Raw genomic sequence first — 27,118 nt, 5'->3', positions numbered from 1 at the left:
CACAGTTTCAGATCTTACTTTTAAATCTTCACCCATTTTGAGTCAATTTTTGTATTTGTTATGCGATGAGGGTCTTAAGTACGTGAACTCATGCATATGTTAATTAGCTTGATTTAGCTATTCCCTAATGTATACATATATTGGAACATGTACACCACATACATTTTTTGGTCAAAAAAATTTTAAAGAAAAAAATTTTTAAAGTGCTCTTTGCTTGCAAATGTTTTTTTTTCTCCTCCAGGGACACTTCTTCAGTGCCCTCAAGAGAGGACAGCCTGCATCCTTTCTAACACCATTTTGTTCATAAGTCTGGCAGACAGTCATTTAATTCAGGCAATGGTTTGCAGTTCTATCTGTCACCTTCACCACTGAGAAGAACCCAAGGGCAATGACTGTCCTTGGTTCATCTCTGATGCCCAGTACAGCCTTCTGCAGTAAGCCCTCCTGCTCACTCACAAAAATGCTTAAACAAGGAAGAGAGAAAGTCAACTTAAATTGGGCCAAAGAGCCCTTCAGTATAATAATACCCTCTTTCTCTAGGGTACCGAAGAACTCTCTTTTCCTTTTTTAGAGCAGGTATGATTTTCTTCCATGTTGTCCCCCAGATGGTAAAGAATTTAATCTCAAATAGCTCTAGTTCCCCAATTAGGTATACTCTCCATTTAATGAGCTAATTATTTTCCATCTTTATACATTTCTAACTTGTACTCTCACTTCGATTCTTACAGTATTAACATCAAAAGGGAAATTAGGCGCTAACTTTTCCCACATAAAGTGCTATGAGTAGTCTCCACCTGTGATCATCACTGCTCCCTGAACCTTTCACACCAAAGGAGAGCAACCTGTTTGTATTTTAAAGAACAGTGTGAAAAGGGCTTCTGTGGAGCGAGCCAGCAAGTGAGAACTTGACTTCCTCAAGCAAATGTCCTGCTGTTTTCACTTCTGTGCTTGTGTAGCAGGTGCTGGGCACTTGCAGGGAGCTGAAACCTTCCTTCACCTTCTTCTTCTGCCCTCCTGTGCCTCTGCTTCTCTGGCCTTCAGCCTTTCCACACAGCAGCCCTGGTGGTTCCCTCCAATTTCTCAATGTTCCTCCTGAATCTTGTTGCTGGAATATAGTGCAAAGCATTCCACGTCTCCCATAAGTAAAGCAAACCACCGAGGGGGTGTGTTTTCTCTGCTTTGGGTGCCGTAATTCTAAAAGTAAAGCTCAGTGTTTTGGCATCTACAGGAATAGCGGGTTCCATGACCCCACTTCCCAACAGCCAAAGTGTGGCTTCCTTTGATCTGTTTTTGTTTGTTTTTGTTTTTGTTTTTGAGATGGAGACTCACTCGGTTGCCCAGGCTGGAGTGCAGTGGCATGATCTAGGCTCACTGCAACCTTCACTTCCCGGGTTCAAGTGGTTCTCATGCCTCAGCCTCCCGAGTAGCTGGGATTACAGGTGCGAGCCACCATGCCTGGCTAAGATGGGATTTTACCATGTTGGCCAGGTTGGTCTTGAACTCCTGACCTCAAGTGATCTGCCACCTTGGCCTCCCAAAGTGCTGGGATTACAGGCGTGAGCCACCACACCCAGCTGATCTGTTCTTTAAGTGTCGAAAATAACTCCTTAGTGTTGAGTTATGCGATTGATCCTGTCATGGCCCTTATGACTTTAAGCTCAAATCATGTCTCTGCCATCAACTGGCTCAGGCCATCTTGGTATTTCAGATGCCATTTCTTACTTGAATGTTATTGCTTTCTGTCTTTGTAAATCTAAATGAAAAGAATTATAACAAATACTTACATAGGACTTACCTGTGTCCTATGTAAGCCTGGCCCTGTTCTAAGTGCTTTACGAATATTCTCTCATTTCTTTCTCACGGAGACCCTGTGGGGTAGGTTCTGCTGTTATCTCCACGTTACAGATGGGGGATGGAGGCACAGAGTGGCTAAGAAACTTGCCTAAGGTCACAGTTAAGATTTAAATCTAGGTCATCTGGCTCCTGACTTTAACCACTGTGCTATCAAATACTTACAGTTTTTATTTTTAGGCAACTTTTCATCAAGCCAAATTTAAATAATAAAAAGGCATGATTTCCTCACATGTTAATGAGATGCATTTCTCTGACCTAGAGGCCCCATCCTTGGACGTACACCCAAGGTGGCTAGCGGATCGGGAGCTCTGTGCACAGAATCAAGCTAAGGAGAGGGAAGACTGCGTTTTCATCCCCACTGAATTTGTGATTTTGGAGTCTGACAGGTTCAATCCCCTGTGCTTCATAAGCCTACTGACAGTCATCTTCAGTCAATTCACGAAAAGACTCTTTTAGGAAACATCTATTTGTGACCAGATTTGTGCAAAAACATTTACAATAATAAGAACCTAGACACCACAGAACAAAGTCCATCACAGGAAACAAGTCAGTGTTTGTTGAGTGGAAGAAAATGTATACAGGCTGGGCATGGGGACTCATGCCTGTAATCCCAACACTGGGAGGCCGAGGCGGGTGGATCACTTGAGCTCAGGAGTTTGAGATGAGCCTGGGCAACGTGGCAAAAACTCACCTCTACAAAAAACACAAAAATTATTCTGTGTGGTGGCATGTGCCTGTAGTCCCAGCTACTTGGGAGGCTGAGTTGGGAGGATTACTTGAGCCCAGGAGGCGGAAGTTGCAGTGAGCTGAGATAGCGTCACTGCACTCCAGCCTGGGCAGTAGAGCGAGACTCTGTATCAAAACCAAAAACAAAACAAAACAAATATATATATATACATACATACACACACACACACACACACACACACACAGAAAAGATTCCATAGTTTTGTGATAAGATAAAAATAAAAGCTTATATATACATACATGCATATACTCACATGTGCATTGGTATATATGTATACATGTGCACATTCACACATATAGTTATACACACACATACCTGGCTTTAAGCTGTATGTCTAAATTTTAATGAAACGAAGGGTTAAAAACCCAAGAAAGTGGTTTCCAATTTATCTTGGAGAAGGGGAAGAAAGAGAGTCACACAGTTATTTAATGCAAAGTGTTTGCAAATCTCCCCTCAAATAACATCTGTGGTCTGAGTGAGATGGATGCGTATCTGTGTGTGTGTATGTTTTTGAAGCATAGTGGTGAAGTGCTTAGAATTCTGCAGCCAGTTACCTGGGTTTAAATCCCAGCTCTGCCACTTTCTAACTAGGTGACCTTGGGCAAGTTACTAAACTTCTCTGTGCCTCAATTTTGCCACCTGTAAAATGGAGCTAATAGTAGTATCTTCTTATTAGAGTTGTAGAAATAAATAAAGCTAAGTGGAGCAGCACCAAGCATATAGGGAGTACTCTGTAAGTGTTAGTTCATATTATTATGTAAATTCTATTGTGATTGATAAAATACAAATTCACTTTAAAGTGTCACTGAGTTCTCATAGCAGCTTTTGACCATTATGTTTATTAATTCATTCAATATAATTTAGGTTAATAGTAAAGGCACAACTACTCTCTGTGGGGTCTCACACAGTTTTGATGTTAAAAATGGATCTTTATTCTGAAAAAGGCTGGGAAGCACTGATCAAGGGCTGAATCCTTGGGAAATTGCCCACAATGGCAACTGCAATCTGGTTATCATTTGGTCAGGTGTGCGTCTAGGTTTCTAGAGCCTTTCACTGTGCTGGGCTGTTTATTTAACAGGATATCAGGTAGAAAGCCTGCTAGAAACTGAGTTTCATAGAGGCTCCCGTGGACTGTTAGGTGATTAATTGTATTTCTATTTTTCACATCTAAGAGCACCAGGAAGATTCATTTGTGGCAGATTTCATAGCAATACCTGACAGGTTTCACTTTCAAGATCTTAAAGATACTTTTCTGGACCTACTGTGCAAGGCAGGGAGAGATGTTCATTAAATCCAAGCCCTCAAAAGTCAAAATGAAAAAAGACCCTAAAAGAGGGATTCTTCCTGAAGCTGCTAAGTGACAACTAGGAAGGAAAAAAACACTTTCTCCTTTTGAGTCCCAGGCTACACTGTGAATAGAACTGAGGCCCTCCATTCTACTTCATCTAATCCATTTTCTCCTCTGTTCTGGTATTTAAGAAACATTTTAGTCAATGCAACCTGGTGATAAAATGGCCAGATGTGTGAAATCACTTTCCATTACACATTCTGATAAGGTAATTGGGCTGTAACTTTCAAGACAGGAAACAAGGAAGGGAGATTCTGAACAAATCCATAAAGCAAACAGTGGGAGAGCCTGCTTACGGGGACATCTGAGTCTCACTGGATTAAAATAGCTGCAGGTCTCTTCATCAGTAAATAACCAGATGCTCCAGGTCAATCTCTGAACTCAGAAGCCAGGAGTTTGGGCTTGCACAGCCAGAAAACAGAACCGATGTTTTACCAGAAAGCCGCTGTGTTCATCATTTCATCACAGTAAGGCCAATGAGAGAGAAGACGTTTGAGGTTTGAGGTGGCCCAAGTTCTGAGGTTTTTGACTTTTCTTTACCAAAGTCCTGGGTGAATACTAGAAAGTCAGTCCTGGGTCACACACATTTCACAGACTCCCAGTGACCAGCACTGTCCGGCTGAGGTAAAGCAAGAACTTGGGGGATGGAGAAGTGCTGTCACCTTCTGGTGAGAGCATCTCAGCCTACAAGGACAGTACATTCAGTCTCATCTTCCTATCCAACTCAAAATATGGTTGATGACTAAAAATGCAGATTTCTGGATCGCATGCTGTAGGGGCCAGCAGGATGACTGTTATGCACACTGAAATGTAAGACCACTACCATAGGACTTAACTCCAGATGGCAAAAAGTAACCATAAAGATACAGCTTTGTTTCACACTATATGCGTCACCAGCAATGATAGTAAGGGTAGTAATAGCAGCAGCAGCAGCTAACACTTAGAGTAGCTGCCTTGTATACAAACAGTTGCAAGTGCTTTATAGCCAACTCTTAATTGTCACATCAACCCTATGATAGGTACTATTATTATCCCCATTCTACAGGCAAGGAAGCCAGGCACAGAGAGGTTAAGTATCTTGCCCAAGGTCTCACAGCTAGTAAGTGGCAGAGGTGGAATTTGAACTTGGACTGTCTGGTTTCAGAGTCTTCACATTTGAGAGACTGACCATAGACCTGAATGCCCAGAAAGGTCCAACCTCTCTGTTGAAACCTAGAAGTGTTAAGTACTTGAAATTTCTGCAAAGTGGGTCAATATTTAGGAGTCACGGGCACTGAAGGAGTTTGGATGAACATTCCCAGATTTCTGAGGCAAAGTGGCAAATGTTGGGGACTACTCATCCAGACAGCAAAGGTCCTGTGAGGGCTGCTGTGCAGGGGAGTGAGGCCTGGGAGCCAAGCTACAAAAATGGGTGTCCCTCATGCAAGGCGCCACTGTTTCCCCATGCTCTAGAAACAGCCATACTGCCTGAGCCTCGGAGACAGCTGCAGTCACTGGACTGCAAGGCCAAGGCAGCCTGCACTCAGTGCACACTGGCCAACAGACCTGCAGGGCGGCCACTGCCTCTTCTTTCTAGACACTGGAAAAACAGGAAAGCACAATGCAAATGAAATTCACATATAGTCTCATTAACCAGAGATCATTAATGTGAATACTATATGCCCTGTATTTTTGCATCTGTGTGTATAGTTGATCAGTTCGAGTTACATCATCCAATTTTATATACTACTTTTTCTATGTATAGATCAATCTTTAAACATTCCTCATCAACATGATTTTAAAGGGCTATATAATAGCCTATCTGTCTACCTGTTCCATAACTATTTTCCTCCTGTTGACATTGGCTACTTTTCACTCTATTGGATAATAACCTAACATCTGATTGTTCTGTAAAACAGATCCCTAAGTACGATAGTTGGGTCACAGGGCATATACAATTTTTAAGTTTTCACTTACTAATACTAAGGAATTCAGTTTGCTATTAATGTTAAGCATTGTTAAGCATAACCTCAGGAGGTTATGTCCATATTCACATCCATTAGTTTTGTCATTTGCCTTGCCTCTTTTGAAGATGGTAGAAGCTCTATTAACTGAGTTCTACTTAAACAAAGGCCCTGATTTACCCAACCCCATACTCTCCATTTCTTTGCTAAAGCATCTAGACAAATGCCCTCAGCATGCAAAAGCTCAGGTGGCTACTCTAGTTTATCAACCTATTTCTGTTCTCAACAGTTAGGCTATATATTTACCAAGAGGCCATTTGCATTTGCTGCCAAACCTGTTTATGTCAGCTGTACTCATTATTGTACTTATGTAACTTAATTACATATTATGTAAATTAATGAAATACCTGTGCATAAAAAAAGAGCTGTTGTTTCTGTAAGTAGAGAGTTTTGGAAAAATGAAGATGAACTGCTGTTAAGTTAGGGGTGGATAAGACAACTATAAAAGACTAGGAGGGCCGGGCATGGTGGCCCACGCCTGTAAACCCAGCACTTTGGGATGCTGAGGTGGGTGGATCATTTGAGGTCGGGAGTTCGAGACCAGCCTGGCCTACATGGCGAAATCATGTCTCCACTAAAAATACAAAAATTAGCTGGGCGTGGTGGCCGGTGCCTGTAATCCCAGCTACTGGGGAGGCTGAGGCAGGAGAATCACTTGAACCTGGGAAGCGGAGGTTGCAGTGAGCCAAGATTGCGCCGTTGCATGCTAGCCTGGGTGACAAGAACAAAACTACATCTCAAAACAAAAAACTAGGGAGGTGAAGGGGGGAATGTTATAGGTCTAGAAAGATTTATGGCACTTACTCTGCAAGTGTCTAAGCTCTTATTTATGAATAAATCAAACCTGGAAATTATAGAAGAAGTGATATGGGTGTAGTTCATGCAAGTAAAGTGATGCAGAATGCCAATATATGAATCTATTAATTACTAAACCAAGAGTCATGAAACGGTACCTGTCCTTCCTCCATGTAATGCACTCTGAAATTCTCTATTCTCAACTATTCAATTCCACTTTTAAAAACGTTGGTTACGTTCCCCTTCCTGACATCACACACTGGGGCCTGTTGTGGGGTGGGGGGAGGGGGGAGGGATAGCATTAGGAGATATACCTAATGTTAAATGACGAGTTGATGGGTGCAACACACCAACATGGCACATGTATACATATGTAACTAACCTGCACGTTGTGCACATGTACCCTAAAACTTAAAGTATAATAAAAAAATTAAAAAAATTAAAAAATTAAATAAATAAATAAATAAATAAATAAAAAAGAGGAAAAAAATGTTGGTTATGACCCGTAAAGTGATTCTGCAACTCAGTTTGAAAAGACATTGACTTCATTCCACTCCTTCATTTTATTGACGACAGAACTGAGGTTCAAGAAGATTTAAGAGCTCTGTTAAGGTGCTGCAGCCAGTGAGTCAGAATTACGATTCTGGATTGCATATCCTGTGTTCTGTCTACTACCCTGAGCAGCCTTTGCTCAAAAAGCACTGACCCAGCACAATTTCCTTTGCAAAAAAAGTAGAAGGTGAAATGAGAATGTGGACGACAAGGATAAATCTTGGAGAGGAAAGGAAGAATCCCTCATTCCCACCTAATGCTCTTCTAAGCATTCTTTAAAGTAAGCACAAATGGGTGTATGTGGTTTTATCCCCAAACTAAGACATACCAAGTGTCTTGTGTTATAGATACATATTTGGAGCAGGTGAGACATGTAGTACCTGGGTAGAGCACATGAGCCTTCTAATTTTAGAAGGACTTCAGCTCCACGTGGGAAAACTCTAGACAATGGAACGGGGAAGCAGTTTGCAGTTCTGAAAAGCTTTTGTTAGGCGAGATGAGCAATAACCAGATCACTCGCTTGCTAGCTGACACACGTTCTACCTGTTTTCCAAACAAGTAAAGCCTTCAAAGGCTTTTCCCTATAATCTCATCTGCCCTCCCTCTGCGCACCCCCAGCTCAAACTTGCCACCTAAACATATTTAAGGCCAGGGTCACTGCTGAGATCTGATCACCATCTCCCTAAGCCAGCTGACAATGGTGACATTCCCCATGAATAATCGCACTGTAAATTTCCTTGTTCTTTCATCCTCACCTCTGAGAAGTCTCCCAGACACTAAATTAAGCAAGCCTTCAACCATGCCTTGATTCTAGGTGGGTGTCCCTAGACACAGGCCAGAGGAAGGAGCAGAAGTTCAGAGGTTTAAAGTGCCGCCCTGAGTACCCAGCTCATGCAAGGCAGATAGCAGATGGAAGCCTGGAGGCTGGCTCCCGGGTGCCTGAGTAATGCCCTCACCACACCCCCTTGGTCATTAGCGTGAGTCTCATGAAAATATGAGAACCAGATGGGCAGCCTGGGAACTGTGCAACATTTCTCAGGGTTAAGCAAGTAGCCACCAAACGACTTCTTAACCAGGGTGCATTCTGTCCCTCTTAAGGGGCATTTAAAAGTGTCTTTTGAAGATAGGTCATAACTCCTTCCTGGAGAGGGTGTGACAGGTGTTCTAAGCTATAGGTGCTGCCACCCTTGTCCTGCCTCCAGCTAATGTTTCTCTGCATGCTTTACAAATTGACAACCAACTTGATAAAAATACTGTCCCCAACCATGCTGTTGATTTCACTCCCATGGCACCTATTTTCTAAATCATGCATTAAGCAGTTAGCCAAGGTTGCCCGTATCATAGTGACACATTCCCCCATGGGTTCCCATGCTGTCTTTTCTCACCTGCATGGGAGGCTCCTTGAGGGCAAGGCAGAGAAAGCCTGCTCCTTTGTATAGTTCCAGCAACTAGAATCTTTGAACCTGAATGTAAAAAAGCATCTATTTCCAAGAAAATCAAATACGTGTCAGTGACACTACCACTTCCCTACCTTGGGCCTATGACAATTGGCATCACCAATGGATCAATGCAGTACTTCCTAAAAATCTGCAGTCAGCCTTATAACCCTCCCCACCCTGGCTCTCCAAGGCATCTCTGCCAATCCATCAGTGTGTGGTCATGTGAAAAATCTCACAGGCCACTTCTGATTCAAGTGCAATAGATGAGGAAATGAATCCAAACAGGAACCAGAAAACTAACTTGCCCAGCGACTGGACAAAAAAACTCAAAAAAACCCTCAGAAAACTCAGAAAAAACTGAGACCAAATGGCCCAAAACCCATGATCTCTCACCTCCAGCCTCAGGCACCACATCCCTCTGCTGTCCCACTCAAATTGTCTGAGAAGCGTTTACTAATGACAATGCCAGTTTCCTACGATGCTGGCATCATCTGCCCTCTATATTTGGGGATCTAAGAGAAAGGAAGACAGGAAGAAACCAACGAAATGTCAAGAAGAAAGGCCAAGAGCAATGGTCAAGCAATAAGAACACGGAACTTTTTTTTTTTTTTTTTTTCCCAAAATGCACAAGAAAGGCCAGGCGTGGTGACTCATGCTTGTAATCCCAGCACTTTGGGAGGACAAAGTGGGAGGACTGCTGGAGCCCAGGAATTTGAGACCAGCCTGGGCAACGTAGCAAGATCTCATTTCTAAAAATAAAAGAAAAAAATGCACAAGAAAGCCACATGAGATAAGCCCCGTGCTCTTTTGAGCCCATTTGACACCTTTGATTAGCACATGGAGTTTGCAATTTTCTCTCCACAATGTTCCATTAAAGTGTGACGGCTTCACCCTGAGTACTCCTGTTGCCCTATGCTCTAGTGCTGTCACTCAGGAATGTATCAAAACCTATCTTGCATCCATTATTATTTCTCATTCCCATCAACTCTTACAGTGAGAAGGCCTGCAAATTTACATCATGGGTAAAGTCCTTACAGCTTTTGTTCTAAAATTACCCATTTTCACACCTAACTGGTGGGGATGGTTTCACACCATTTATATTTTTCTGGATGGTTTGTTTCTGGATTGATTCTGGGATTGAGTAAAGGAGCCCACCAGCATCCAGAACATTGGGAGTTAGGGGCACTCAGATGTGAAAGTCACCCAGCAGAGACATGAATACATTTTATGAAAACAGTGTTCACCTGAAAAGAATTATAAGTAGAACTCAAGATACAAAAACATGAAAGTAAACACAAATTAAAACGAAGTAGCACAAAATTAAATACAGCATCATCTACCTTCCATATCTGAGGATCTAACAAAAAGGAATCATCATTGCCTTTGCTGGTGCAGTAATGGAATTGCAGTGATGTTTTAAAAGCCTTTATCTGTTAGGTATACGTGTTGAAGTGTTATGAGTGAAGTGGGCTTTGCTTTAAAATACCCCAGCAAAGGGAAAAATTAGAAAGATAAGGAGAATAGATCAAAGAAAAATGACAGAATGATGCTAATTGTCAAAGCTGGGTGATGTGTATACAGGAACTGATTTCACTATCTCTTCTTCTGTGGATGAAGATTTCTCTAATACAATGTTAACAGAGAGTTTTACTTATTAGCCATGAGTACACACACACACACACACACACACACACTTGCTACAATGACGGGCAGTGAGTGTGGCTGGTGGGAGTTAGTCCCCAGTTTGAGCTGCGCCCACCACAGGATTTCAGCCCTGTGCGGTGATGAGAGAGTGGGTGGGATGGGGTGCGAAGGCCTACCAGGGCCTGAGCAGTCCTCTAGGGGACAGGAAGGACACCCTAAAGGAAAGAAAGTTAAGCATAAGCCTGATCTAGTCATAAAGCCCCAGCCTTTGGAGGTGTGACTGTAACACGGTCATCACCACTTGGACTTTTCTCCTGGCCCAGCCCTCTCTGGATTCATGTCTGGGTCTCATGGGGCAGGGCCAAGAGTAAATAACTCTGGAAAGAGTAATTTCATTAAATCTCTAAGGCCCTGGGGTGCAAGTTTTGTAGCTCAGTGACCCATCAAACAGAGAGCAACAGAGAGGGCAGACGGGCAGCCACCTCCCTCCTCTGCAGACTGCCAGCCAACCCGGGGGGCTTGAGGCTCTCTGGACTTTAGAAGGTGTGGCACTGCCTCTGCTCTCACAGACCACCTCAGGCCCCAGAGTGGCACCGAGCTGGTAATAGGGTAATATGCAACATAGCAGGGATTCAACTGCTGTTTTCTGATCACAGTGTGTCACAATGAGGGGAAGTAAACCTAAGAGATGTTCTCACAGAAAGTTCAGGAAGAAAAGATGGAACAGAGGTTGTTCACAACTGCAAAAAGAATAGTCCCCTTCTGGAAAAATTTATCAGGTCTGCCCACATCTGCTCAGCAGGGCCTGGGGAACCCCAAAAGGCCTAGGCAGGAGTTATGCCAGGCTCCTGGAGAACAGGCTCAAGGGCGACATCCCTTTTCTTGTCTGTCTGAATGGATGGAGACTTGGAGGAGGGGGTCAAATAACCAAGAGGACCCCCTTCTCTATGCATGGCAGTGTCAGCACTTGCCATCATTGCAACTTGTCACCTGACTCAGTAGAGAACATGACTCTTGGCCTTCTTTAGAGTGTGAATCAGGAGGATCGGGAGGAAGGCTTCACCACAGAGCTGGGAAACTTGGGATAGAGGCCTGGGGCACAGGACTCCATCTCCCCCTTCTGGCTTAATCTCAAGGCCTTTATACCTCAGTTCCACCCAATTTGGCTTAGAAGAGAGCAGGGAGGGTGAGGAAAACACAGGAGGCTTCTCAGCCCATGGAGATGCCTGGAGATAATAGTGATAGGTATCAAAATGAGTGTCCAACTGGCCCAACTGGCCCAGTGTCCAGGTTCTCTCAAATGATACCCAGTGTGTAAGTGTTGCTAGAGTATCAGTACTTTCTAGTGTTTGGGCAGGTCACCACAGGTCTATCTGTAGGAGGGGCAGAAGGTGAAGCTTGGGGCAAGTGCATTCTAGAAAGGGGGTTGGGGCAATTCTGAGAACGGCATGGTGGAGTTACTAAGCTATCCTCTTTTTCCTCCCTATATGTTCACTTGAGTCCTCTGTGGATGGGAGGTAATTAAAAAGTGAAAGTACTGCTTTATGGAAACCCAAGTAGACCCTGGACTCCGGAAGCACTGTTTTGGGGTGGACTCACTCACACCCTTCTACTTCCAGCCCCAACAAAGCACGACACAGAGTGGGAGAGGCATTTTCTTCTGTGTCATCATGGACCACCAAGTGGCTTAGGCACCTTAAGGGTCCAAGAGCATCAAGGATAACAGTAGCAAGGGGGGCTGGTGGGGCTGCAGCAGCAGTGGTACCCAGTGGGACTGGCAGTGTCGCCTCCAGTGGGTTTGGAGGGAAAGGCCTGAAGGAGGAGAAGAGCAAGGTACCAGGGACACAGTGTGGTTGGCTACAGAATTTATGAGTAGGTAAGAAACCTGCCCCCCCAGCCCCCGCACCGGAACCTCTCTGAAATAACTATGGAGACACAGCAGGAGGCTAGTGCAGTAACAGATGGGAGCAGAAGTTACTGAAACACACTCTATGCTAACCAGGCAGTTGTGGAACTGGTGCACTCACACACTGCTGGGAAAAATCAGCACCATTCACTCGGAAAGCTATCTGGCAGTTTGTACCAAGGGTCATAAATCTGTATTTATTCCTGTTTCCGGAGACACGTTCTGAGGAAAGAATCCAAAAGAAGGAAAAAGCTTCTAGGCATGAAGAGGTAGCATCATAACTTAAGAAACTAGAGGCACCGTAAATATCCAATGGGAAATGTTTCATTAAATCACACATGTTCACTTTAATGGGACAGCGTGACATTTTAAGAGAATAGATTTCAAGACTTTCCAGCAACATGGAACAATGCACAGCCTCAACATTTAAGCTTAAAAAGCAGGAATCTACATTGTTTCCTCACCAGGACTAATCGTATAAAAATATTAACACACATGGAGAAAGGGCAAAAGCAACATGCAAATCAAACAGAGGTTGCTCCCCTGCAGTGCTGTGACCACCGGTGGTTTGCCTCCTACATCTCCCAAGCTCTCCACTATTTTGATTTAGGATCTTTAAAATAATAATTAAAAAAATACCAATTTTTTTTTTACTACAAGTATTAAAACGTAAACCAGAAAATAACTACACAAAGGTCACCGATGGGGGTTCAGAAATCTGGGTCCTACTTCAGGTGTACTATTAGGAGAGTGGGGAAAACATAGCTGGCCTCAAGCTCTGGGGTTCTGCAGGCCCTGTTTCGGCACATGTGCCCACAGGAATTGTCTGAACAGCTGGAGAGAGACACGGAGGGGAGGCCCCTGAGGAGGCCAGGAACAGCCCCCCTTGGGCTTGCAGTTAAGACCTTCCAGCGAGCGCCACCTCGCCCCTGAGGAGGGGGCAGAGAGGACTCCGGGACAGGCGTGTGCTCGGTGGGCAGGAGGCCAGGGAGGGAGCTCTTGAGGTTCCACACAGCAGCAGGCCCGCTCCCTTCCCACACACCATCCACACACCCACGGCAGCTGCACTCACCGCTCAGCGGGGACGTGCTGTTCTCCAAGGCCTGGCACGCGGCCAACACAATACCTGTTGGGTGGAGGAGAAGAGGGAAAAGGTCAGAGTCTGCTTGGCAAATGATGTCCTCAGACGCTTAGAGGGCAGGCCCTTTGGCAGGCGAATGCTCGGTAGTTTTACAGAGTGGCTGGCAGACAGGCTTGGGTACAGAATTTGTGGATATCAGTGCAAAGGAGCACATGGGACACATTGTTGAAAAAGTAAGAAGAAAATGCCCATGAAAAGCACTGAAATCCAGAGCCTTCCGCTTCCTCCCAGTCTCTCTCTCCATCTGTCAGGGTGGTTTTGGCTTTTGTTTTTTCTTAACACCTTATAAATACGTATTTTTTTATGGTGGGAAAATATGCATAACATAAAATTTAACATTTCAACCATTTTAATTGTACATTTCAGTGACATTAAGTACCTTCACCCTGTCGTTCATGTCATCATGTTTGTTTGCTATTTATGTCATTGCTGTCCTTTGGGTATGAGGATACCCACAGGTTGAGTGTAGCCTCTCACAGGTGCACTCCAGGGACAGAGTGTGTAAGGGAGCAAAGGACCCACTGCCTCTGGGGTTTCCTTCCAGCTGGCAGCCGGGCCAATGTGCTGTGACCCAGCTGGGGGTTGAGGGGTCTAGTCAGGTATCTCTTATTCCCAGGAACTGGCTGTCCCAACCCAAGATGGATAGGTGACCCCTTACGGATATTGCCTCCTCCCTGCCAGGATGTACTAGGTACCTGGATCAGGGGGAGTCAAGCAGCTCACCCCTCTTTGGTTGCCCACTGAAGATGCCATGGAGCTGCCAGTCCAGAATGGGGACAGCTGCTGCCATGCCGTACCCTGAGATGCCATGTACTTAACCCCAGGCCCCACCAAGGATAGAGCATGGCAGGAGCAAGAAAACCTAGGGGAGGCGGGGAGATAGCAATAAGCAGGACCGTGGGAACCAAGCCTCCAAGCCCCCGGTGCATACTGTGTTGTCCCACTGGACTTCACCTACAAGACACGAATTTAAAGATAAAACTACAAGATTTTTAAGACTGCAACTGCAGAGTGTTAAACCTCAAGCTCAGGGCCCTTGTGAGCATGGGGTCCTGTGTGACCTATACAGGTTGCATGCCCATAAAGCCAGCCCTGCCAACAGATGACATTTATGTGCCTTCAGATTACAGTACTCGAGGTTTCTGGAAACAGTAGCAACCTTCCAGTGAAGAAGGAACCTCTTCTGAGTTATGCAATCAGCACGAGCCACATTAGAATGACTTCCCAAAACTGAAATGCAAAAAGATGCCACAGTTGCTGTGCCGAGGGGCAGGGCCTCTGACAGGTTAGCCCAGAAGGCAGATGAATCAAGTTAGCACAGGAAACAAGCAAAGTTCTGTTACAGGATCGATGCAGCCCCCTACTCTGCAGGCTGTGAGGGTTCCTTGCCCCTTTTCACTTAGGGTGTAGACACAGAAGTCCTGACTCTCAAAGAACAAAACGCACTTGGAGTAGATAAAGCAATCATGCTCCCGACGTTCGTTTCAACCTCTGAAATGAGAAACATAAGAACTTCAGATTGCTTTTACTGGAGGTCTGGCATGGACCTCCCAAAGACTTTGGCAGAATCCTAAGCCAGATGTTTGGGCTGGAGTTGGAGGCAGGGCAGGGGGACAAGGAGAGAAAATCAGTAAAATCATGCATGTCTTCCCTGTGCAATTCTTTCTTGCTGTCCAATTGATGCTAATTTTGGAAGCACGGCTCCCAGGGCCCCTCTGTCACCCACACACCAGTGTTAAAACAAGGCATCCCCATCCAAGCCGGGAAAAGTCAGCGGTTGCCCACTTGAAGCTGGGGAACGGTCATGTTCTGACTTCGCTGGCACTGCCACAAACCACCCTTGGCTAAAGTCAGCCAGTGGCTCATAATAGTGTCCAAGGATGACACCGGGGATGCTTTGCATACTCTGAGGGGAAGCATGACTTGCCTGTCACAAACTGCCCCTGAACTAAAGAATTATCTTCATGCCCTGTTCCTGCTCCCTATCCTGTCGGTCAGGGCGAACCCAGTCAGCATGGTTCTTGGGCTCCGTGTTGGCCTCTGCTTAAGCAAAACCCAGACAAGAAAGCAAACACTGTACAGCTGAATCCAGGACAAGGCACTGATGAGCACCACTGCTCCAGGAAGATGAGGGTGTGCAATGGGGGCCCGCTCCCCAGCCTTGGGGCAAATTACTTCACCTTCTGTTCCTCACCTGTGAGCTCGCAGCTGCTAAACTCACAGAGGTGTTTTGGGAATGAATTAAAGTTTGCAAAACCACGATGTTCCACAGATGAAAGACACTGGCTTTTTACTCATAATTTGAGCAACACAAGAAGAATAGGTCCTTTCTATACCCTCACATTCCCACGGAAAACAACTTCTTGGTGCGCTGGGCTTCACTCTGCAATCTTGATCCATGCCCAGCATCAGCTGAGGCCTTGTGATGAGCAGCAAGGCCTCTGCTTTGTCTTCATTACGTGGTGAGCCTAAGAGGACCCTGGAGCAGGAGGACAGGGCTCAGGTCTCTCACTTTGCAGGTGGATGTGCACCACTTTTTGGGCATGACCTAGTCCCAGGCCCAGTGCTAAGGTTCTCCATGTGTTCTCTCACTTAGTCCTCATAATAACTCATGACATAGGTGCCTCCCAACCTTCTGGTCCAGCCGGTAGAAATGCCCAGTCATAGAGATGAAGAAACTGAGGCTTAGAGAGGTTAAGAAATTTGCCCAAGCTCCTGCAGCCACATTCAAACTCAAGTGTCTGCAACTCCCATGCACAAGACAGTGTCTAATTACCAGACCACACCACAGTCCTTCTGACCATGGCCAATTGTGACACATGTATGTATTCAGCAGTCACAAACCCCAAGTGAGTCCAAACAACAGACTCTGTAGGCCCAGTGGCTGAGCCTTGATCCCTCTCTCCCTGAGAGCCATGAATTGCCTCTTAGGGATTCTCCCACTGCCTCCAATATCCCTGCCATGAACAAGGTCTAATGAGGGGCAAAGGTATGAGCACCCAGGCTCACTAGCTGCCCGGCCCTCTGGCCACACGACTGTGCTTAGAAAGCCAGGCTGTGTGAGGGCCTTCCAGAAACATGTGGCCTTGGCAGGCTCCAAGGGTCATTCCAAACAAAGGAAGGATGGGGAGAGGACAGCCACAGGCACCGCAGCCACATGCAGTGGCTCAGGGAGACACTCAGTGCACAGGCCTTGTGGCCCACAGCCACAGGCTCCTCCTTCCTAAGTTTCAAAGCTGGCCCTTGCCTGCCGCAGGCCCTCAGGACAGGAAGGCTTCTAGGAATCCCTTCTAGGCCACTCCTGCTGGCATCCTATTTCTGTTTAAATAGCTCCAAAGAGGGGAATCCCAAGACTGTGGACTTCAAAAAGAAAAAAGAAAAGAAGGGGGTGGTATCAAGGGGAAAACCACATGCAACGGAAGAAAACCCTTATGAAAGGCTGATTCTGTGTCCCCCAAAATAGAGTGGGAACCTGGTCTGCAGTTAGGAAGGACAAGTGTTGCCATGCTTATAGTTCAGCTGTTTGGTACTCAGGTAAATGTTCCCAACAGAAACAAGGTAAAAAGGATTTAGCTGATGAGTCCCCAGAAGTGGAGCCATCCCGAAACCTATGTGCTGATGTGTCAATAGGAAATGCTCTTGAGAGAGGCTGGACACCCCTCTCCCCTGGGCCCCAGAGCAGGACACCCCCACTCCAACCCCTCACTCAGGCACGGGACTAGCAATTCTGCACAGATACCCAGGCTGTGCCTTCAGCGTCGGACATCCTTCATCCTCAACCACCCATTGACCTGGAGACCACCTCTTCTGTGGACACTCAGCTATAGTGCCTGGAGCTGGGAGGAGCATCCTCTGGCCCCTGACCACCTCAGCAGAGTGGACCATGTCCTGCTCTGGCCTCTGCTGGGGCTGGTGTTTGCTTTCAGGCCCCTATGTACTCCATTGCATGGATCAGTTGCTCCCTCTAGAATATCAAGAGTTCTACCTTTCACCTGTTTGGGATCCTCTAAGCCAGACTTCCTGCATGAAGGGGCGAAAGGTGGGTTTTTGTTTTCGGGGGGATGCAGGAGGATGAAGAGGCTGCAGCAGGTCCTTTTGGATGAAGGATGCTCTGGATTCAGAAGAGGTGGTGAGGAAAGGCCTTTGGATGAAGAACACGCTCAGGGCGGGAGGATAGGAATTGTACTAGAGGGCAGGGCAAAAGGGAGTGTGGGTATTCAGAGGGCTGCAGGTTTCCCCCTTCCTCCCCTACCGTTCTTAGACCTGGCAGGTCCTAAGGAACAGGAAGTAGTTAGTGGTACGTAGACGGTGGGAATCCCGCTACTCAGGGAGAGGTCTGCAAAGGCTCCCATGTGGGCACAAATATATAAAGAAATGGGCCACAGAGAACCCAGGACCAGTCAGTATAGGCTCATGGCATCTTCCCTTATGAATTATATCCCAGCATTTAAATTTTATTTGCAAGCATGGCAGGATTTTAACTGCGTAGCAAAAATCACTAAATTGTATGATTTCATCAATATTTTTAAATCTAAGAGGTTGACAGCCAGGTGAGGATGCCGGCTTCAGGGTAAGAACCGATTAAGAAGGAAAAAGGGAAGGCCCTGCAGAGAAGGACTACAAGCAAGGCTGGTAGGAGCGTACCATGGACTATCCACAAACTCATTAGGATATTAAGGCCAAAAGCAGCCATGTGGCATCTCCATTGAACAGCAGCAAGTTCCAACTTGATAAATCTCGGGAAATACTTCATGATTATGACATCACAGGAAACGATCCAGCATTACCTGAAAGCTCATAGGAATTTTCTGTATCCATCTAAACATATCTGACAATAGCAAAAAACAAAGTATTCAGAATGAACCTTCAGGATCAGGGAGGCAAGAGAGATGGGCAGACGGGTGCCTGCACCACAACCCCCTACCACTTTCTAGCCTGTCATGGCACAGCAGAAAGGAGCCTGGGTGCAAATCCTGGCTCTGCCACTCCTTCACTGTGAGACCTTGGCTCTGTTATGTACCCTTGCTGAGGCTTGGTGTGCTCATCCATAAAACAAGGATAACAGCTCTTCATGGGACTTGCAAGGATTAAGTGAAACAAAATGAAATAGAGTACATGAGGTCCATAAGTCACCATGAGCACCCACTGAACACAGCACTTGATGGCGCTTCATGTTGATCCTGTTTCATCATAACTTCCAGGAAGTTCAGGATGACGAGGAGGTGGTCATGACCCTCCTCCCTTTGGAAGTCACTAAGGGAACTTCAACAAAGGGTTTTACTTGAGGCCTCGGGGTCGCTCAGCTGCAGGCTACTGATGTTCCATGGACTGATCTTGAAATAGCATGCCTTTTACACCTTTTGAGGGTTTAAATAGTCAACATGGTGAAACCCGGACTCTACTAAAAATACAAAAATCAGCCGGGTGTGGTGGTGGGCATCTGTAACACCAGCTACTTGGGAGGCAGAGGCAGAATTGTTTGAACCTGGGAGGCGGAGGTTGCAGTAAGCCAAGATTGTGCCACTGCACTCCAGCCTGGGTGACAGAGTGAGACTCCCACTCCAAAAAAAAAAAATTGTTATTTACTTATGTTAACTAATCAAATATTTATTGAGCACCTACCTACTGTGAGCAAATTAAGTAAAAAAAGAGAAATCTGAGACCTTTGACTTTCCCTTAAAATGTTCAAGTCACATGGGACAGCAACTACCCGAGAAAAATGGAATCCTCCATACTTCAACAAAGGCAGACAAGTGTAGGCTGTTGAAGTTATCACTATAGCCCACCAAGGCACTGGACTGACCCTATATTCCTATAGATGCTTCCCCTGCTTCCATGCCCAAACACTATCTCCAACCTCCACCACTCTCCACAAGGCCTGTACCCCAGATCATGTGTTCAAAATTAAACTCATGTCTTCCACCTCTTCCTTGGTTCTGGGCGGGACTGATAACTAGGCAGTCACTGTCAGCCCCTCCCTCTCCTTCACCCAGTATCCAAGCCAAGCCCTCCTACACACCCAGCCTCCACACCGTCCAACCTATCCATCCCCCTGCATCCCTGCTGTTACTGCCCCAATTCAGGCCCTATCATCTCTCCCTGTGCTATCAAAATAGTTGTTAGACTGGTTTTCTTGCCAACAGCTTAAAAAAAAATCTTTGCTCCTACTACTGACCTTGATGAATGAAATCACTCCTTTCCTCTAAGCTCTCCACTCACAGAACCCAGCGCAGAAACAGAACCCAGCCCCAAGTCCTGAGTGGAGATTTAGCATGCATAACCTGATCCTAGACCCCGTTTCCACCTAAACTCCACCCATTCCCTCCTGTCAGGTCCTCTGACCCCAGCTGCCCAGCACTGCCCCTTTTCCCTGCACAAAAATTGGCACTCCCAGCTTGGTGCCTTGGGTTCATGCTACTAGGATCCTCACCCAACTTCTTATGGCTGCTGACTTTAGTTTAGCTGCCTGAGCCTCAGTTTCCTTCACTGTAAAAGCAGATAAAGATATCCAACTCTTGCACAGGGTTGTTTAGAGATTAAATGAGGGACACATGAGAAAAATGTGGTATATTGAGTGACACACAATAAACATGCAACAAATGGTAGCTGCTACTATTGTTTTTTTTTTTTTGAGTCTCGCTCTGTCTCCTAGGCTGGAGTGCAGTGGCACGATCTTGGCTCACTGCAACCTCTGCCTCCCGGTTTCAAGTGATTCTTCTGCCTCCGCCTCCCGAGTAGCCGGGACTACAGGCACGTGCCACCACGCCTGGCTAATTTTTGTAGTTTTAGTAGAGACGGGGTTTCACCATATTGGCCAGGCTGGTCTTGAACTCCTGACCTCGTGATTCACCTGCCTTGGCCTCCCAAAGTGCTGGGACTACAGGCGTGAGCCACCATACCCAGCCTACTGACAGTTTTCATTCACATCATGCTGATCTCTCAAGTCGGCATATCCCGTCCTCTACCCATGGGAATCAAATTGGCCTCTCAAAGCCTTGCTCAAATGTCAGAAATAATCATTTCTTCCTCAGAGGAATCCTTACTTTATTCTGCCTTGCAGTTCAGAAGTTTTTACATCTTACCTGTCTCTCCTCTCTAGTGTGGTCAGGAGCTGTGGCTAAATCATCTCTATCCTTACACCTGGCCTAATGCACCTACATAGGATTTTAATACATTTATGTTGAACTGAATTTCTCTAAGAGGTCACCAGCTTGAAAACAGAGTTAAAGTCTTATCAAAGACTTGGACTAGGTGCTGGGTAGTGAGTACTGAGGGTGTACAGATGGGGAATGGGAAAACCTGCAGATCCTCGGAATTCCTTTGCTTCTATTCTACATCCCTGCCGCTACAGCTCTAGGCCTTGGTTCTTACTCTAATTTCAGTGGAGTTGGGGAGCACTTGAATTTTTATTTCCAACTGTTATTTTTTATTTATTTTTTTTGTGATGGAGTCTTACTCTGTTGCCCAGGCTGGAGTACAGTGGCATGATCTCAGCTCATTGCAACCTCCACCTCCCAGGTTCAAGCAATTCTCCTGCCTCAGCCTCCTGAATAGCTGGGATACAGGTGTGTGCCATCACACCCAGCTAATTTTTTATATTTTTGGTAGAGACGAGGTTTCACCATGTTGGCCAGGCTGGTCTTGAGCTCCCAACCTTAAGTGATCCGCCTGCCTTGACCTCCCAAAGTGCTGGGATTACAGCCAACTTTTATTTTAAGTTCAGGGGTACACATGCAGGATGTGCAGGTTTGTTACTTAGGTAGACGTGTGCCATGGTGGTTTGCTGCACAGAGCACTTGAATTCTGACATTCATTCATTCAACAAGTGCTCACTGAGCACCTGCTGCACCATTAGCGGGACATTGTTCTAGGTGCTGGGCAGAGAGCGATGAATGCAAAGTCCCTTCCTATGAGAAAGAATCCTTCCAATTCTCAAAAACCATTGAACTCCAGTATAAATAGCTATAGCATTGTTCAGTTGGGTGGTAAGTTAAATCGGTGTTTTTCTATTTAAATAATATTAAATAGTGCCACCACAATATTGAAAAATCCATGAGGAATGAAGGAACTGTCATCCTTACCCAAAGCCCGGAGTTAAGTCTGCTGAAGTGGCCTGTCAAGTTGATCCTGTGTTGTTTGGTCACCCGATGAGATGACCCCTGAAATATTTTATTTTCCTACCCTTAACTCATTTTGTTGGCTTTTCCTGAAACTTTTATAAGAACACAAAGACTTCTGTCCAGTGACCCCAAAGAGGCCTGACCATATCCCAAGGAGGCTAAGACAGAGGAGTGAACGCTCATTGTGAACGTTTGTTGTGAACGTGTATCCCAGGGCTCTTCAAGCAAAGGCAAGACTTGCCACAAGGAGTTTACAATCCAGATGATAGAAGCAAACACACTCAGTGGTGTTCCTGTATCTCTGATGCCCCCTATTGCAGCCCTTTCTTCCACCCAAATGTTTCTACCTAGTCCGGGTCTCTTACAAACACTAACTCCTCTTCTGCCTAGAAAAGCCTCCTTACTGCCTGACGTCATTTCTACCAGCCTTCCAGGTCGAGCTCAATCCCCAAGTCCTCCACGATGCCCCCTGACCACTCTGGCAGACAGAGCTCCCTGCCTGCACCTCCTAACACCCACCAGCACTGGGCTGGGTGTAAGATCAGGTCACTCGTATGGACTAGTACGTCCTGTCCCTCCTTCTCTCAGCCCAGAACTCGTTTCCCACCATTACTGATTTAGGAGAGCTGGTTACTATCTTTGCCTACTTCAAGAGACAAATGAGAATACTGGCAAAATGCTTTGAACTCTTTAGAGTCAATGCCACTAACAAGTGCCCAGAACTGACACCACAGAAGTAACATAGTTGTTACACAGCCCATTGCAGCTATGTTAACAGAGAAGCAACATAGCTGCAAAAGGAGGTGAAATGCTTTTCCTGACATCTGGAGAAGCATGCAAAAGATAAACAACTAAATAAAAAAGGCACAGAGACCCTTGGAGGAGGAGCCAGTTGCTTCCTGTTGAGACACTTTTGTTTCTAAGGCCTGGCCACTGTGATGCAACAACTCACACTGCCACACAGACATCTTCCTGTATTCTCCCCAACATGTTACCCACTTCAAAGCCTTATAGAATAAGGCTGCCCACTGATCTGGTGGTCCGAGAGAACCCTCTCTCATAAAGCAAAGCAAATAGCAGATAGGTAAAACATCTTTAGCCAGTGTTAACCAGGATGCAGCACGCATCTGGCTAGAGGTGAAGAAGGCCCTGTGCTTGCTCCCACCTGTGCAGATCTATGCCACACCCTTTTGTGCCAGGAGGAAGCAATTGTCTCTTCTGAAGAGTTAAAGCCTTATCAAAGACTTAGACCAGGGGCTGGGTACTGAGTCAACCTTCCTCTTCCCCAGGCCTGCTCACGCACTGGCTGGCTGAGGGCCCCCATCCAAATTCCTGGAATTGCAAGGCAACAGGGTGAGTATCGCCGAGCCCTCTCGGGCTGGCTGGAGTTCCCCAGCTGCTGAATCACCAACAGGCTCTACCAGGGCCGAGTTCTGAGGTTGCAGAGAAGCCGTGCCAAGCTGAGGCTCTCTAAAAACCTGTTCCAGCTGACTGGCACTGTGACGTGAGGCTTTGAGATGTCTCTGGAAAGGGTGACACTTGATTTTCCCAGAGTCCAGGAGGGAGGAAGAAGGGGATGGGAGCAGTGGGCTAGGGACAAAGCTGGGGATAAAGTGGCAGATGCTATAGCTATATCCACAGGGCCCCGGGCCCTTTGCATTGTGAACCAGCTGAGCAGAGGGCACCTGGCTGACAAGAAGTACAGGAACCAAACATCACCTCTGGAAGGATGCATGGGGATGTTATAAGTCCCTCCCTATCCGTGGAGGCCCATTGGCCCCATCTCAACTTCCCTGGCCTGTGATGTCTCAGGATTGCCATCCTCTGGGCCCAGGTGAGCAGTGGTTCTGCTGGTGTGCACCTTGGGCCAGCAAAGTTAGACTCTCGGTGGCTGAAATCAAACCAAGCCCATCCCCTCAGCTCAGTCAAAGCCATGTGGGGGCATCATTCACACAAGTGGCTTGAAAGTAGGGTATGAGCAGGGAGGAGGTAAAAACAAGCAATCCTTGAACTCTGTCCCATTTCCTCCATGTGAATAGCTTGGTGATGACAAACTCATCCCTGCACCCTGGTGCACGACACCCTGGACACCCCGGAACCACCCTGCAGAAGGCATTGTGAGGCTTTGGGTTTGGGCCAACACAAATACCAGTGTGACTTGGCAGAATTTCAGATCAATGCAGCATCAGCCTGGAAGTAGGGGATGGGGGAAGGGGACAATGCTGTCCCATTGCTAATCCCCACCGTCCACCTTGGGGGCTGGCCACAGGATACCCCTTAGGCGTGCTCACTTGAGTTGATAAGGGTGGCTGATTAAGAAGCAAGTTCAATCAAGAAGGAAACAAATCCCCAGAACTACAGGTTTTCAAGAGTTAAGGGGTAAATACACTTACTTTTTTTTTTTTTTTTTGAGACGGAGTCTTGCTCTGTCACCCAGGCTGGAGTGCAGTGGCGCAATCTCGGCTCACTGCAAGCTCCGCCTCCTAGGTTCACGCCATTCTCCTGCCTCAGCCTCTCCGAGTAGCTGGAACTACAGGCGCCCGCCACCACGCCCGGCTAATTTTTTGTATTTTTAGTAGAGACGGGGTTTCACCGTGGTCTCGATCTCCTGACCTCGTGATCCGCCTGCCTCGGCCTCCCAAAGTGCTGGGATTACAAGCGTGAGCCACTGCACCCGGCCAATACACTTACTTCTTGCAGCCCCACATTTCTCAACCCACATCACACTGCAAACTGGCAGTATCTCTAAGTTCTCCTCCTTGGGCCCCAGAAGCAAGGGGCAGGAGGAGGGAGAAGAGGCTAGTAGGGGAGAAAGGCCTGGGCAACAAGTGCAGGCTCCAGGTGCTGAAGAGGAGGAGTGGACGGGGTGGTACTCAGATTTACTCCCTTTCACTGGGAGACCTCGACCAGACCACCCGCTAGCCCAGGGGTTCTTACCACTGGTAGCAGATGCCCCTTAGGGAGCATCTGAGAACCTGTGGTGGGAGGTGCTTTCTGACTGTCACAAGGACTAGGGGGCACTACTGGTACTTAATGGTGGGGCCAGGGATGCTAAGTTTCTGATTTCTGTAATGCACAGAACCTTGTCTTGCTTAAGATATTGATAGTGCACTCTGTTGAGAAATTCTAGGCCCCAATAGAGAAAGTCCTTTCAACTGCAGGCCATTTAGTTTCCAACTGTATATGGGTAGATGTACCCAAAACTCAGGGGAAATGGAACAAGCTGGTAGTCACATGAGCAGACAGAGCCACTCATTAGAGCCTTGAAAATGGTCACAGAGGGACCATGGTGATCCAACCTGCTCCCATTTACCTGGAATGCTCTCTTTCCTGTCAGCTCTTCCCTCTATTCTCCAGGTCATCAACCTGTGCCTGTCTTGTCTGTCTCTTTGTATTAACCGAAAGCATTCAGGTTACACAACATGAAGCCTATTTACAAAGTAACAAGACTGACAAGTCACAAAACCCACTCCAGGTGTTTTATAGTCGTGGGGTTCCAATGAGACTCGGAAGCCCCAAGAGGGAAGAAACACATGGGGGTGATGCATTTGACTTTCTTTTGGTCCACTGCCAGATTTTAGGGCCCCTAATGTATCTCCCTCAGGTCAATACATGTTCTTACCAGCCATGTGTAGCAAAGCTGTTCAGTTAATGCCCCAAATGCACTTAGTTGTATGGGCAGAATCTCATTTACTGACTTGAGACAAACCAGTAAGGAACAAAGCATGCCAACCCCAGAGCTGTGGGGCAGAGAGCATCATGTACCTTTTAGCAGTGTCAATTTAAAACATTTTAAAGGAAAAAAAAAATCCCGGAGAAAACGCAATAGCTTTTCTATGGGAAAATGGGAGTGGGATCTCCCCTGCCAACCCTGCTCTAGCCCATTTTCCCCTTTAACTTTTGTTGGGGAAAGGGCGGTGATGAGAAGCAAAAAGGAGGGAGAGGGAAAAGAGGAAGTTTTCTGCTAGGATGGTTTAGTTCTAGCAAGAACAGAGACCAGCAGGAAGACCACAGAAAGAAGAATGAAGGTGGAGGCATTTCACGTTTAAGTCCCATGTAAGAGTGCAGTGAGAAAAGGGTTTCAGGTTACTAACAGTTAGTGTATTTCTGAAGTATTTCCTGGAAAAATTAGACTCATCTAAATGAAAGTGGTTCAGGAGTCAAAACCAGTTGATAAAGTGGTCCAGACACTTTAGAAGACAGTTTTTCAGTTTCTTACAAAATCAAACATACCCTTATACAATCCAGCAATAGTGCTCCTTGGTATTTACCCAAATTAGTTGAAAACTTATCTTCAAAGAAAAATCTGCATATAGAGGCTTATAGTAGCTTTAATCATAACTGTGAAAACTTGGAAGCAACCAAAATGTTCTTCAGTAGGTAAATGGATAAACAAATTGTGGTACATTCATACAATGGGATATTTTACAGCAATGAAAATAAATAAGCCATCAAGTCACATGGAGAAAGCTTAAATGCATATTACTGCGTGAAAGACGCCAGTCTGAAAAGGCTGTATATTGTATGATTCTAACTATATGACAGTCTGAAAAAGGCAAAACTGTAGAGATCGTAAAAAGATCAGTAGTTGCCAGGGGACGGGGAGGGGGGAGAAAGGGATGAACAGGTGTAGCACAGGCAATTTTTAGGTCAGTGAAATGACTCCGTACAATACTATAATGGTGGGTATGTGTCATTATAAATCTGTCCAAATACATAGAATGTACAACTACAAGAGTGAGCCCTAATGTAAACGAGGGACTTTAGTTTATATCTAACTTTAGTTAACTAATATTAACTTTAGTTAATAATGTGCCAAAATTGACTCATCAATTGTAACAAACATATCACACCAAGGCAGGATGTTAATAATAGGCGAAACTATGCAGTGGGGTAAAGCTCTCTGTGCCTCCTGCTCAATTTTTCTGTAAATCTAAAGCTACTCTAAAAAAGTATTCTATTACCAGCTGATGACAGTTGCAGCACTGTGAAGTTGGATGACTTTACTCTGCACTCTGGATTGTCTAGTCATACCGTTTCCCTAGGTTCAAGTACAATGTCCTTCTAAGGAAGCCATGGCAGGGGCAGCTTGAGTCAGACATTTCTGGAAATGCAGAGGAGACACTGCTTAGTCGTGGACGAGCAGCCTTCTACGGAGCATTGTGGCTCTCAGCCTCATCTGCTGCCCTGTGGGCTTGGCTGATTGCAAAGACAGACAAAGCTCACTTCCAGCCTTTGCCATCACTATGAATTCTACCCTGCTGAAAACAGAGAGGGCAGGAGCACGCTTATTTCTCACCTATGGTGAAAGGTGTTGAAGGGCTATGTTCAGTAACATCTAATTTTAGTCAACTAGTCTTAACTTTAGTTAATAATGCATCGATATTTTTGATACATTTTGAACAACTGCTCATTAATTGTAATAAACATACTACACCAATATCACATGTTAATAACAGGGTCATAGTAGCATGTATTCACAGTGGCTCCCAGGGAGAAGCAATGACCAGCTTCAGTCAGTAGCTCTTCTCGCCGGGCTGGGCTGCCCTGTACCCCAAGCCTCACTTT

At 46.0% G+C, this 27,118-nt stretch overlaps 1 protein-coding gene across 2 annotated transcripts in view; it reads right to left on the bottom strand.

Moving 5' to 3' along the window:
* Nucleotides 1-27,118, bottom strand: part of TGFA (transforming growth factor alpha) — a 113,970-nt gene that overhangs the window by 60,987 nt on the left and 25,865 nt on the right. For both annotated transcript variants that reach the window (XM_055242549.2, XM_055242548.2), the window contains exon 2: nucleotides 13,362-13,415. In XM_055242549.2, coding sequence (XP_055098524.1) covers nucleotides 13,362-13,415 — 54 coding nt within the window. The remainder of the gene's footprint in view (nucleotides 1-13,361; nucleotides 13,416-27,118) is intronic.

This window comes from Symphalangus syndactylus, chromosome 14, assembly GCF_028878055.3.
Source record: "Symphalangus syndactylus isolate Jambi chromosome 14, NHGRI_mSymSyn1-v2.1_pri, whole genome shotgun sequence".
Taxonomy (NCBI): domain Eukaryota; kingdom Metazoa; phylum Chordata; class Mammalia; order Primates; family Hylobatidae; genus Symphalangus; species Symphalangus syndactylus.
Note: the sequence above shows the minus strand (reverse complement) of the source record. Positions and strands in the feature narration are given on the sequence as shown.